This window comes from Rhipicephalus microplus, chromosome 3 (assembly GCF_043290135.1).
Source record: "Rhipicephalus microplus isolate Deutch F79 chromosome 3, USDA_Rmic, whole genome shotgun sequence".
Taxonomy (NCBI): domain Eukaryota; kingdom Metazoa; phylum Arthropoda; class Arachnida; order Ixodida; family Ixodidae; genus Rhipicephalus; species Rhipicephalus microplus.
The window spans coordinates 243,928,500-243,942,323 of record NC_134702.1 but is presented as its reverse complement, the minus strand read 5'-3'; the positions used below and the strand labels follow the sequence as shown (position 1 = coordinate 243,942,323).

The following is a 13,824-nucleotide window of genomic DNA, read 5'->3' as shown; positions in this document are numbered from 1 at the left end:
TGTACGAAGGTAGCGAAGGCGAGAAAAAAACCACTCGCTCGTTTTTGAACGCTAGGTAGTAAAGATAGTAACCATGGTCGCAGGACGGTCATGAATCTCGAAGCATGAATCATTAAGAAAACATGCAATTCTGTATGTTCTCTACGTAAAAGTGACACTGACGAAAACATTCCTAATAACTGTAACAACCAGTGCCAAACGAATGAGTGTTGGGCTGAAACATATGTTTGACTGTTTAGGATACTTGAGAACTCCTTTGTATAACATTTAGTTACCACATTTTTGTCTTTACTGGTATCTAAAAGAAAACACATATAATACCAATACCGATAACAAAGATCAGCAAGGTAATACACATACACATGGATGATGTTTATTCACAGACAACAAAAGACATTCGTACTTTGAAAGTTTTTTTTTTGTACATGACTAGGGCGTCAGGGCTTCGTGGATCACTTTTGGATCCAACACTGAGATCTCACTACATTATGAATAAGACGTAGCATAGCGAGTCAGCGATTGCTAATACACTACCCGACAAAAAATCAAACGGCACAAAGAAGCGTGGTACAAGCGCTGCGAAGACGTTTTAAGAGCATTTTTATACAAATATATCACTGTATACAATGACAACATTTAGAAAAAGAATTAAAAGCAGACAAGTTACAATCAGTTGTTATTTGGGACGAGTTAAACAGCGCTTCTGTATAGTGAGGCTGACAACAAATACTTTATTGCAAAGGACACGGAGCACATAAACAAAGAGAGAGAGAAATAATGAAAAGGAAGAGACAGGCAGGTTAACCTAGACTAACTGGTTTGCTACCCTGTACGGGGGTTGGGAAAAGGGTCGGAAAGAGGATAGATATAGAGAGCTATAAAATATGTTAGAAAAAAACCACATGCAAAAATGTTCTATGTCCTGTATGACGACGATGAGTTTCGCATTTTGGGGGACCATCATAAAATTTTCATATACTTCTACACAGATAGATATATAGATAGATAGATAGATAGATAGATAGACAAATAGATAGATAGATAGATAGATAGATAGATAGATAGATAGATAGATAGATAGATAGATAGATAGATAATTAGATAGATATCAGGCGAAAGGATGGACGGGCTTACCGACCAAAAGACAAATGCACTCATAAGCATGACAAATAGCATTGTTGCGCAGAAACAATTTAATCGGAAAGCTGTCAAAGCTTGCAAGCAGAACAAGCAAGATCGCACAACCACCCCCTCACGATGCTCCTTTAGCATGCCAATTTTTCCAACTTCTTGAAGTTTCTGTGACGCATGCTTCGCATTACGGCTTAGTGTTCCTTATCGGCCGCTGCCTGTTTCAAGTTATTTGTGGTTCACATGCGTGTGATTTCCACCCCGTTCTCTGCATGTGCGCACTCTTTTGTCATTTTGTTTCTATTTCGCCTTGCTTCTAGCAAGAAAAACAGAGTCCACGCAAGAGCAGCCAGCACTGTCAGCGATCCACAGATGAGAAAGAGAACGTCGTAGGCGCCTTCTCTATCCCGGAAGTAGCCTGTGCGTGAACATAGAGTAGAAGTTTTTAGATGAATAGCACATACATTGGCACAAAGTATATATTTTTAGATTTACTGAATTCATCGAGATGTCTCGTAAAGATGAAGTAGATGTCATACTTTTCATATGTAATTTCAGCTTACATTTTATTTACTTGCTGAAAATGCACGACGGTCGTGATGTTTTGCTGAAAGGGTGATGTGAGAGAGCAGGTTTATTTTTACATTTCTTTATTTATTTATTTTAATTATTCACGCAGTACTGCATGCCATATCTGAGTTCAAGCAGGAGGGCACTAACTGAATACATAAATGAATATCAATCAGAAAAGGAAAAAAAACCAACTGAAGAAGTCACAACTAATTAAGCTAAAAAATGAAGAAAGATCAACAACAGTATGAATAAAAATGACATCAGAAGTGCATAGTGGTAGTAAGCACACAATGCATGCACATGAACATATTCTTATATACCAACAAAACACTTGAAATAGGCAAAATGAGAAATGAAGGATTAGTCATGCCATATAGCAATAAGCAGATATATGTTCAATGGTACAAGTGCCTATATTTTGAAATGGCTGCAGGTTATTCCAACCGGTTTTAGCGCGCAGAAATAACGAAAATTTGAGGGTTTAGTCGAGACGAGATCTTAAATGGTGTCCAAGAAAGATCGTGACGATTCCACGTTGGCCTGGGTTGACGCAACATCTAGTCATGTGGTGCGTGTAGAAGGTCGTTAATCTGGGATACCTAGAATCTCCTTGAGATTCAGTTGCTGCCCCGCCGTGGTGGTCTAGTGGCTAAGGTACTCGGCTGCTGACTTGCAGGTCACGGGATCGAATCCCGGCTGTGGCGGCTGCATTTCCGATGGAAGCGGAAATGCTGCAGGCCCATGTGCTCAGATTTGGGTGCACGTTAAAGAACCCCAGGTGGTCGAAATTTCCGGAGCCCTCCACTACGGCATCTCTCATAATCATATGGTGATTTTGGGACGTTAAAGTCGACATATCAATCGTCATTCAATCGCATGCCTTTTTGATCGTTGTAGTAGCACGAAAAAATCATATTCATCCCTCGTCGCGTCCCGCGTTCCCGCGGTTGCGATGAAATCCTATCTCACGTCAACGGCAGTCAAAGATGCAAGGATGGCGCCATCATTCTACCGCCTATTTTTTCACTTATTCGTCATTGTGCTACATTTTTCCAAGCGTGCACGTCCGCCGTATAAGAAGCGGGCCAGAAATGTTTGCTGTGTAGTGAAGCCTTGGGACGTATAAATAATGGGTTGCACTCTCAAGTGCATTCTAATGAGTCACCTAAAAAAAGAAGAAAAAGAAACGCCACCCACTTTGACAGTGCATGCCTGGCCGTGACTGTCGCCCTAACCTGTTATCACCGAGCGCCTGCTAATAAACACACTAAGAAATTTAGGGAGGTGCGGGATATCGATTCCAATACCTCTCGCTTGTATTCGATTTTCAGTGCAGTGCTGGCGGCACAGATATATGCGGAAGTGCCTAATACGCGCACAAAATATCCTTTAGCATGCCTAGCACTGTGTTAGTATTGGTACTGTAGCACGGTTGAGCTCTTAAAGCTCACTTACCCCCGAATGCAGAGATGTTACTTGGCTCGCGACTTCAACCTAACTTGAGCAAGTCGGCGCGAAGCAAAAAGCGGACTTCAAAACGCCCGAGTCAGCCTTCGCATTTCGTAGGTGCTCAGGCTGTCTAGCTTGGTCAAGTCAAGAACGAGCTTCAAAGCAGAAACACGCTGCATGCCTGCTAACGAGGGTAATAATGAAGTTGTTCACGTATGGCATGCATTACATAAAAAAACCATACGTTTTAAAATAACTATAAAAACGAAGGGCTACAAGCATATTCTTGCCATTTTACGGCTAAGGAGTGGCACGTGGTGCCTGCCGCCACTGTGATGCGCAGTGTTGCTTCTGTAGAGCGTTCGTTGCCCACTGGTTTTAGTGGCCACCCAAATGCGCCGCGTTTCTGCATGGTTGCTTGTTTGGAGGCGAAGCAAGCATCGCGTTGGGTTCTTTCGTCGTCTTTTTTTTTTAATCGAACGCCACGGCATGTATTTGGGCTGACCTGGCTCACGAGGTGATGCGATTTTCACGGTATTTGCCTTTCTGTTCACCTGTGTGCATGCCTGTAGCGGGCTAGGTCACAGTTATTATGAAAAAAAAAACAAGTTCTGGGAACAAATGGGATTCGTATCCTTTTGTTGAGCTTGGTAAACAAGAGAAAAAGCGGGGGTCAGGACATTGCCCTCAGCAGAATTCTGTCCCGCGGGGTGCAGCAGTGTATCGTTGCAAGATGGTGAAGCGGATAAAAAAAAAACCCGTGATAGGGGCACCTCTTTTTTATGTGTGTGGAATTTTACGTAGCGTTGTGCTACAAGCGATGCCTTTCTGAGCGAGAAACAGCGCCCTAGACGGGATGAAAAGATAGACGAGGCACACAGACACAGCGCCGAGTCAACTTTGTATCGAAAGAGGCGGAAATTGTCGTCGTGTTTAGGAAAAACAGAAATGGCCTTTGCGCTTACGGAACACTTCGGCGTCGTCCCCACCGAAGCTATTAATACGCACGTGTGTGGTCTACACAGCCCGTAACACCAGGAAACTCAGCCACTTCATAAAAGTCCCGCATAAGTATAGAAAGTGCTGCCGGCTGCGGAAAGCGCACCAGCATTGCGTACAGGTGCTTTGCGATGAGTAGCGTAACTTTTTCTACTGCACAGCAAACTGTCGACTACGGAATGCGGACGAGATTCCCAGTGAGTGGTTTGGAATGTGCCAGCGCCGTAAAACCCGAGAGCCATCAGTAGCTGTAACACTGGAGGCACAGGCTGTTCTCGGTTGTCCCCACTTTCACGGAGCGGCAACATACCCAGCAGCTGCCGAACGGCGTTCTTCGTGAATCTGTATCGAGCATGGAATTGTTCCTCGTCGTACAACTCCATCGGATTTTCTCGGTTACGTAAAGCGGGTCCAAAAATCTTCGGCAGGCAGTGCGCCCCAGGAAATTCTACACTTATGGCGAGGTAAGCAAACTCAAAAGCGGCTACCCTCCGCGCGACATCCATTTGAGAGGTGGCCATGTTGGAATAACGCATGAAGTCACTTTCAAGCTAGCCCCGCAGCTGACTTGAAACTTGTCCTGACTTCGACCGAGCCAAGTCACCTTCAAGTCATCCGCAAGTTCGAGAACGATTTATGGTGACCGGCAAGACTGTCTTGAGTCAAGAACGAGTCAAGTACGAGTCAAGTAACATCTCTGCATTCGGGGGTTACAACTCAAGTTTACTGAAAAGAACCCAAGAAGGCGGAGTGGGCGCGCATGAGTCGTCAAGTCGCTAATGGAGTTCATATCTGACCCACTGAAAAGTTTGTAATACCTCATCACCTTGCTAATATCACAGTTCTTTGCCTATCAACGCGACTGACCGAATATATGACGTACAAGAGGGAGTGGGTCAGAAGTTTATAGGCCACTATCCTCCGCATTTCTTTCAAAGCGTGGTGTGGGAACTTTTGAGTATGATTGTGCATTTCTAAAATACTGCGTTTGCCCTGCTTCGACAGTATACCTCGCGAGTCTGCCACTAGACTTTGCGACACTTGCTTCATAATAATAATAATAATAATAATAATAATAATAATAATAATAATAATAATAATAATAATAATAATAATAATAATAATAATAATAACTTTGAAGGCTGGGTGAGTTGGTGGTAATAAATTATGTTTACTTATGAAGTAGCGCACAGAGACGAGCACAAAAGAAAAGGTTCTTCGCGTGGTGTGATAACGATAACTTTTCTGAATACATCAAAAACCAAGTTCACCAGTATATCTCGTGAAACATCCATCGTGTCATTTCCTCACTCTGTCAATACAGTGTCGTTATGTAAGGTTTATGAGTTCAGTGATCTTGGTGTCCTTTCGATAGCATGTTGAATTTTTCTGCTCACAGAAACTTGCTGCCACGCCGGGTCTTCGTTCTCTCGGCTGTGTTTGCAAAATCACTTGAGAATTCATTTCTCCTGCAGCCTTCCAGAAATTGTACACCACGATATGTCTTTCTCAACTTGAGTATGCATCTGTGATCTGGCATGGTATTGCTAAATATGCCTAAATCTGGCTAAATCGTCATTGAGCCGCCCCAGGTAACTTCGTAGCGTTTTGAACCATCATTTTGCTAGAAATGACTTTTGTGGATCTCGTTCTAACAGTGCTAGATCATTATCATTGCCATTATTTCAGTTCTGATGAAATTGCACTTACCTTTTATTTTTTTACAAACTGGTTCATAGTATGCTTACTTGCTCTTTACTTCCCAGTTACGTAAATTTTCGGATTCCGCGTTAGTTGACCTGAGAGAATCGACCACTTCATGTACCTGCCAACTTCTTTAAACACTATTCCTCACAAAATACAAAGTCTATATAATGTTAGCTTCCAGGATCTTGATGTTTTTTACAGTTCACTTTCATTGTTTTTGTCTCAGCTCTGCACTGACTTAATACAGTGCATCGATTCTTCTCTTTTCCGTTTTTCAGGGAGCGTTTTTCAGTTGTGTGTATTCCACTTTATTTGTCACTGCCGTTCTATTATTACCGTCTTGTGCCATTTTGCTGCGTCTCTCATAATCTTATGGTGTTGTTGGGACGTTAAACGCCGCGTATCATTATCCCACTTTGCGCTTATTCCTTTTTGTCTGTAAGTTCACGCTCTGTTTATGTTTTTTTTGTAGACTGTAATATGATGTTTATAGTTATTGTTTTAATTTTGCGTGCACCTGCACAAGAATCCTATTGTCGTTCCTCGGCATGTTAGGCAAATTATTGATTGATTGATTGTTTGTTTGGTTGATTATAATATTATCTGCGGTTTTATAGGTCCCAAAACTGCGATATAATTATTCGGGACCCTGTGCTGTGGGACTCCGAAAACTTCGGCCGCGGTGACCTTTAATGTCCACTGATGTCACACAGTACGCGTGTTTTACTATTTCACCTCCATTAAAATGTGATCGCTACTGCCGGGGTCGAGACTATGACATTCCTGTCAGCAGAGGAGCGCCATACCATACCCACTGCTACACCATGGCAGATAATTGTTGCATTATGCGGTAGCCGTGCGCAGCAGCACTGTATGAAGTGTGGAAGTGGGTGAATGCCATGCATAGCAGCTTTTAAAGACGACCATACTACTTGCTTAGCCCGTCGTTAACACTCGTACCAGTTATGGTGATGTAAGACTTAGCGGAATCTTGTAAACGACCTCGGCAGCACAAGTCAGAAAGGGTTTGACCTATTTATTTGCGATTACAGATAAGAAAGTGTGTGCTCTTTAGCAAGTTGATAGAACATAAGAAACTCTGCAGTTCGTTACACGTAAGTACAGTTTGTAACGAAGCAGACGGGAAGCTCCACTTCAGTGGTATGTTTTAATAAACTTTAGCTAATAATAAGTGTTGGGGTCGGACGTTTTAAGACCTACCATATAATTACGAGAGATGCCGTCGTGGAGGGGTCCGTAAATTGAGACGACCTGGGGCTTTTTAACTCTTTCCTTACCGCACTTAAATACACCTAAAGTGTAAACACATTGGGCTCAAGTGCACCTAAATGTAAGCACATGGGACCCAAGCATTTTCGTCTCCATAGAAAATGCAGCTGCTGCAGGCGCGCCCCTCTTTTGGTGACTACGGTGGGGATGCTGAGACTGTTTCCCCGTGCGCACGTCTATGTTTGAGTTTTAGAGTGCAACATCACTGTGAATGAAGCCCTTCGTTGTTAAGTTCGCAAAGACGTAGTATGAATTGCCAGTTAGTATTACTATGGCCGATCATTGCGTATTTTGCCACCAGTAAGCCAGCAAAACTCCATCTGACAAACATTGAAGAAAAAAAGTATTCTGTGCCCTACATTGCAGTCTATTAGGCGCAGCGTTGCAGTGTTTTGCCGTCGCCTACGACTTACCTATGACTGTAGGTTTTCCGAATGAGAACATCCCAGCCGAAGCAACGATGATGCCGTACGACATCGACATTCGTTCCACACCAAAATAGCCGGATACAGTAACGGGAATCACGATCATTCCAGCACCAATCGTACAGGCTGTACCCACAGAAGCGGCGAAGATGAGTCCGTGACTGTGCAAGAACGGCAGTGCGAGCAGTATTAAACCTTGGCCTGCGAATACAATCACCAGTAGTGTCTTGTTCGAGAGTAGTCCACGGTCAACTGCTGCTGGAAGCAAGAGCCTGGCGAAGGCTTCAGCGATCGCTCCCACGGCATACACGGTCACTGCAGTGGAAAGGGTAGCTCCTCGATCCACGGCAAAGTCAATGAAAAGCGCGATGTAGCACTCGTAACCAAAGCTCTGCACGATGAAACTGTACATGAAGAGGTAGAGGATGGGCGACTTGAAGATGCTCAGTCCATGACGCCACAATCTGCCCTTCTCCTCCGACGACGATAACTCGGTGCTGCTCCTTTTCTCTTCCAGGGGAGCGGCCTTCCTCCATTCGGGAGTGCGAGGGAACAGGCTGAACGCTAGCCCGTTCATGAGCACTGCTCCAAAGATCAAAAGGGTGCCGTGCAGGCCGTACCTCTCATACAGGTACTCCAGAAACTTCGGAAAAACAAAGGCTGCCAAGGTGGCACCCAAAAAATACACTCCTGTGGCGAGGCCTTTGTGCTTGACGAAGTGCTCACTGATGATTGTAGGAGAGACGACGAACACCATGCCCGCTCCGATTGCTGCAAAAAGTTAACAAATAAAACTGAGAAAAATATGATGCTGCATTGTTACATCGCGACATATTCACAACTGTCCACATCAAACGTTTGTCTTAACCTTTCACTATAGTGTACTACAATGTACTTTCGTTCAGGTCGAAATGTATGCGGGGTTTTTTAAAGCAAACTGCGAAAATTTTGTTCGAGTGTTTATATATGTGTATATAAATGTATATATATGCTCTGACGAATGAAGGAAGCGTCAAAGCAGTTAATAGGAAACTTGAGATAGGCGAAAATTGTATGTATGCACTAAGAGACAAAGAAGATAAAATAACTACCAATATAGATAGGCTAGTTAAAATAGCGGAGTAGTCTTACAGAGATCTGTAGAGCAGCCGGGACAACCACGAACTTACTATAAGGACAAGTACGAAAATTGTATGTATGCACTAAGAGACAAGGAAGATAAAATAACTACCAATATAGATAGGCTAGTTAAAATAGCGGAGTAGTCTTACAGAGATCTGTATAGCAGCCGGGACAACCACGACCTTACTATAAGGACTAGTAGTAACCCTCATGCCCCACCACCAGTAATGACAAAATCCATTAAAACCTTGGAGAGCATGCAAAGAGGCAAAGTTGCTTGTGAGAATCAGGTAACATCAAATCTACTGTAATATGGAGGACAGATTGTGTTAGAAAAACTAGTCACCCTGTTTACAAGCTGTCTCCTGATGGGAAGAGTACCAGGATCATAGAAGAATGCTAACATCATCCTAATACATAGGAAAGGAGGTGACAAGAAATTGAAGAATTAAAGGCCGATCAGCTTGCTCTCCATAGAATACAAGCTATTTACAAAGGTCATTGCTAACAGAATTAGAACAACAATAGAATTCAATCTACGAAAAGAACAAGTAGGATTTCGAACAGGCTACTCAACAATACACCGCAATCAAACTATCAATCAGGTAATAGAGAAATGCTCAGAATATAGCCAACCACTACACATAGCCTTCATAGATTACGAGAAGTCGTCTGATTCAGTAGAAATATCAGCAATCATGCAGACACTGTGGAATCAGGGCGTCAAGGAAGCAAATATAAACATCTTGGAAGAAGTCTACAGGTTATCAACTGCTGCCATAGTGTTTCACAAAGAAAGCAACAGAATACCAATCAAGAAGGGTGTAAGGAAGGGGGATACAATCTCCCCAATGCTATTTACCGTGTACTTACTGAAGGTTTTCAGAGGCCTAGCTTGGAAACAGTCAGTATTAAGAGTTAATAGAGAGTACCTTAGTAACCTGCGCTTTGCTGATGACATTGCATTGCTGAGTAACTCAGGGGATGAATTGCAACTCGTGGTTACGGAGTTAGACAAGGAGAGCAAAAAGGTAGGTGTTAAAATTAACCTGCAGAAAACGAAAGTAATGCTTGACAACCTCGGAAGAGAGCAGCATTTCGAGGTAGGTAATAGTGCACCTGGAGTTGTAAGAGACTATCTCTACTTAGAACAGGTAATAACCACAGAGCAGAGCCACGAGAGTGAGCAAGAAGAATAAGAAGGGGTGCAGCACATTTGGCAAGCACTCTCAAATCATGTCAGGCAGATTGCCACTATCTCTCAAGAGGAAGGTATGTAAGAGCTGCATCTTGCCGGTACCTGGAGACTTACGAAGAGGGTTCATCTTAAATTGAGGACGACGCAGCGAGCAATTGAAAGAAAAATGGTAGGTGTAAACTGAAGAGACAAGAAGACGGCAGAGTGGATTAGGTAACAAACCGGGGTTAAGGATATCATAGTTGAAATCAAGAGGTAATGAACATGGGCCTGGCATGTAGCGCGTAGACAGTATAACCACTGGTCATTAGGAGTAACTAACTGGATTTCCAGAGAAGGCAAGCAAGTTAGGGGGAGACAGAAGGTTAGGTGGGCAGATGAGATTAAGGTGTTTGCAGGTATATATCGGCAGCAGCGAGCACAGGACCGAGCCCACTGGCGGAACATGTGAGAGGCATTTGTCCTGCAGTGGACGTAGTCAGGCTGGAGATGATGATGACGGTGATGATGATATATGCAAGTTCACAAGGGCTCTTGAAGCCTAGAAAGCCAGAATATTTTACAAATGTATGAGAAACAGGTGTTTTAACCGTACGACAGCTGACATAACGTTGCACACGTTATGAACAGCTGAAAAGATGTTACCAAGCTCCGAGGTGTAGATAGTATCAATGCATTGTTATTCTGTTATAACCACCAAAGCTGGGCAGTGACGCTATATGCTTTGTGTACATTTTAGGTGTGCTTTATTGTGACCACTCAGGCGGCTTCTATGCGCGGCGTATTTAGGAAGCCACCATAATTTCACGTTATGGAAATAACACTATCCAAAGTACTTAGGACCTTGATACTCCCATTAAATTTATGTAAAATGAATACGATATTATACGCGAAAGGTTGTTGACTGTGACGTATCATTTTAGAGTGTGCGGTTTAACATCTGTTATAGCCTATGAATTTTATTTCTGCGTCGCCCGCTTTGAAAAAGAAAGGCAAACATGTATCTTTTCTTCCACTGCGTCTGAGCAAGTTTATGGATGGAGAGACCTTAGTCAGACAGAGGTAATCTGCTTTAGTACCTTCAACCTAGGTAAACCTTTTTGTCTGCGATTCAATGAATGAATGAATGAAGAATGAGTGAATGAATGAATGAATGAATGAATGAATAGCCCTTACTACAGCTGGTCAGTTCATGTAGGTAATTTTCTATATATTCCGAACCACACAGCCAGACGGGCACCAGTGAGATTTAGTCTCTTGGAAGACAAGTTCATAATATTTGATATTTAGAAGAATGCCCTGCCAATTACTACATTGCTGTAGATGAAGTTCATTGAATATATACATCCATGCCATGGGTTTTACTGTGTGGACTGCTATAAATGTGCATTCGCATGTATTTCTTACACGAAGTCCATGTAAGCCCAAAAATGCTGCTTATTGCTCTCCGGAATGCACTTTATAAAACCAATCAATGCGATCGCATTACTTCCTAAGGCTGCTTTTTCACAAAACGAGAAATAGGGAAGCGACAGTCCGCTGTGTTTTTGATAATGTTTTAAAAGTGTGTTTGTGTCTTTCCTTTCACGTCTGTCTCGTGTTGCTCAATGTACATGACATTTTGAAATAGTTCGGAAGTCGCAATAATCTTGCTGAAAATAAGTAAGCTTTTTTTATTCAGACATTGATGCACGAATTTTTTGTGCGCAAAAATATACATAATTTTACTAATAAGTCTTCTATGACTCACCTTATTTTGCATAACACTGTGTTAATCCATAGACACATCTCTTGTTATAGACACCTCAGAAAATTAGCCATGCTTGCGGTGGAGGCGCAAGGCTAAAGAAATGAGCAATCGAGGTGATGGGCTATGTCATACATTGTCATCAAGCCTAAAGGCACTGCGCAATTGACCATTTGCGGGAAAGGGAGCATCACCTGTCATATAAACTGAAAAGCTTCGCTCGTGATTTCGCTTTTTAAACGTCTTGACCAACTAACATGCTCAATCAAGGCAGTGTTTTGCAGTGCACGTGTGCTTATTCTGTTGCTCCATACCGAAACCACGTGCCTACTATTGAAAGAACATAGTAAATGAGAACAATATTCCATTTACGTTTGATGTGCAACGAGGATGCATCGTTTTCAGTCTGAGCAACGACCATGTGAAGCGGTACCTGCACTCTGCTATCTCGACTGTTCTCCAGGCTCATCGCGCCTGCTCCTTCAAGGAAGAACACTATGTTAGACCCTTAAAGTTGACCCTTCAAACGCCTGACGATGAACTAGGTTCGGTGAGATTGGTTTGAGCACTACCTGTGAGTCCGGTGTTTGCGTGAAAATGGCTGGGTTCGTCGTTACTACGGGTCACATCGTTGGAACACACTGCGACTGTGTTAGAGCTTTTCTGCAGGCTTTTCTAGTACACTCTAATATAAGCATCTCCAGTTAAAATCTCCAAAGTGTCAAATGATCACTTAAATGAACATGCGTCAATGCACTCGCAAAGATAACAGTATAAGGGAGAGAATGCGCTTTCATAATACGCAGTATTACGATTTCTTCTTGTAACAGGAGTTCCACATAAGCAGCTACGGATGCAGCTGTCCCTATTGTGATTATTAAATTACCCGTGCTTCTATCTCAATCATGGTTCAGACAGATACCTGAGAGTGGATCTTCGCGTACTAACGATATATTGCATCGTGTGGTCTATTAGAAGCGCTTATATACGCGAGATTGTGGGCTGCCGTGGCACACTAAAAAGATTGGAGACTGTTGGTTCGGCACCTTGCGTGCACCGCACTCCTCTTCTTCAATAAAGCTTTTATCTTGCACGAATCATTCACATGCCGTTATCCGTGCATCCCTCTTTTCAGCACGTAACCTCGCGGATGAGAGCCTGTGAAAGTTAGAGCTCATTTCACGGTTTAGCTGAAAAAAAAACAGCAAAAGCCAAGAGAAGGACGTTGAAGTCACAACCAATCACACATTGTCATCGGTAGTTTTCGTAGGTTTTTCTCGCACCTAAACTTAAACAATATTAATCCCAGCTCTTCACGCTTCTATATTGGTAAAATAATTCGCACAGTGTGCTGGTATAATTCCCCTGACTACGGCAGCAAGTACGTTCAATGGGCTTAACCACAACACATGAATGTATTACCAACGGGCGGCCAGACTGAAGTTTTCCAAAAAAAAAAAAGAAAAACGCCTGTACATAGCGCCAGCTGTGCCGATGCATCTGATGCACTGTAGTTTGCCAGCAAATGGTCTATTAGGTGCCCTTGTTTATAACTACTTGGAGTTGTAATTTTTGTTCCCACTCCTCTTTTATCTTCACTTTGTTTTTTCTGTATTTTTTCTTTGCTTATCTCTGTAGTTGTTTCTTCCCTTTTCTTTGTTTTTTTTCTTCCTTTCATTTCACGCCTCGCCGTGGTGGTTTAGTGTCTAAGGTACTCGGATGCTGAACCGCAGCAGCTCTAAGTAACGGGGCCCCTTACTTACACTTAGCGATGCACTGCAAAGAGTGCACCTGCCAGCCGAAATTTTCAGACACACAAATAATTGACAGGCACAAGAAGTGGACAACGAGGAAAATAATGGAAACGCATCGAATTAGCAAAGGAGGCGACAGTTGCGTCAGTCAAGCGTCGGTTCTACTAATAGATGTGGAATTCGCTTTTTTGGACGTAACATAACCCAGCGCATTTTTTTACGTTTTCTTTCCTTAGTTTCGGGGGGGGGGGGGGGGGGGGCTTTACACGTGTTTGTGTCCGGGTGTGTTCCATCGATTATGGGAGTGGTTTTTCTGGTATACCATGTTGTTGATGATGACATTGGGAGGTTCAGAGTGACTCACATGCGTGGTATGCATATATTAGTGCTTGCTTCGAAATAAAATTTTCTGTTTCTAGTAAGCGCTCC

At 42.9% G+C, this 13,824-nt stretch overlaps 1 protein-coding gene across 1 annotated transcript in view; it reads right to left on the bottom strand.

Moving 5' to 3' along the window:
* Positions 1–255: 255 nt before the first annotated feature.
* Positions 256–13,824, bottom strand: part of LOC119159849 (monocarboxylate transporter 11-like) — a 103,115-nt gene continuing 89,546 nt past the window's right edge. Inside the window, exons 5-6 of the mRNA XM_075890872.1 lie at positions 7,563–8,345; positions 256–1,549 (exon numbers count right to left, since the gene is read on the bottom strand). Coding sequence (XP_075746987.1) covers positions 1,371–1,549; positions 7,563–8,345 — 962 coding nt within the window. The 3' untranslated portion in view covers positions 256–1,370. The remainder of the gene's footprint in view (positions 1,550–7,562; positions 8,346–13,824) is intronic.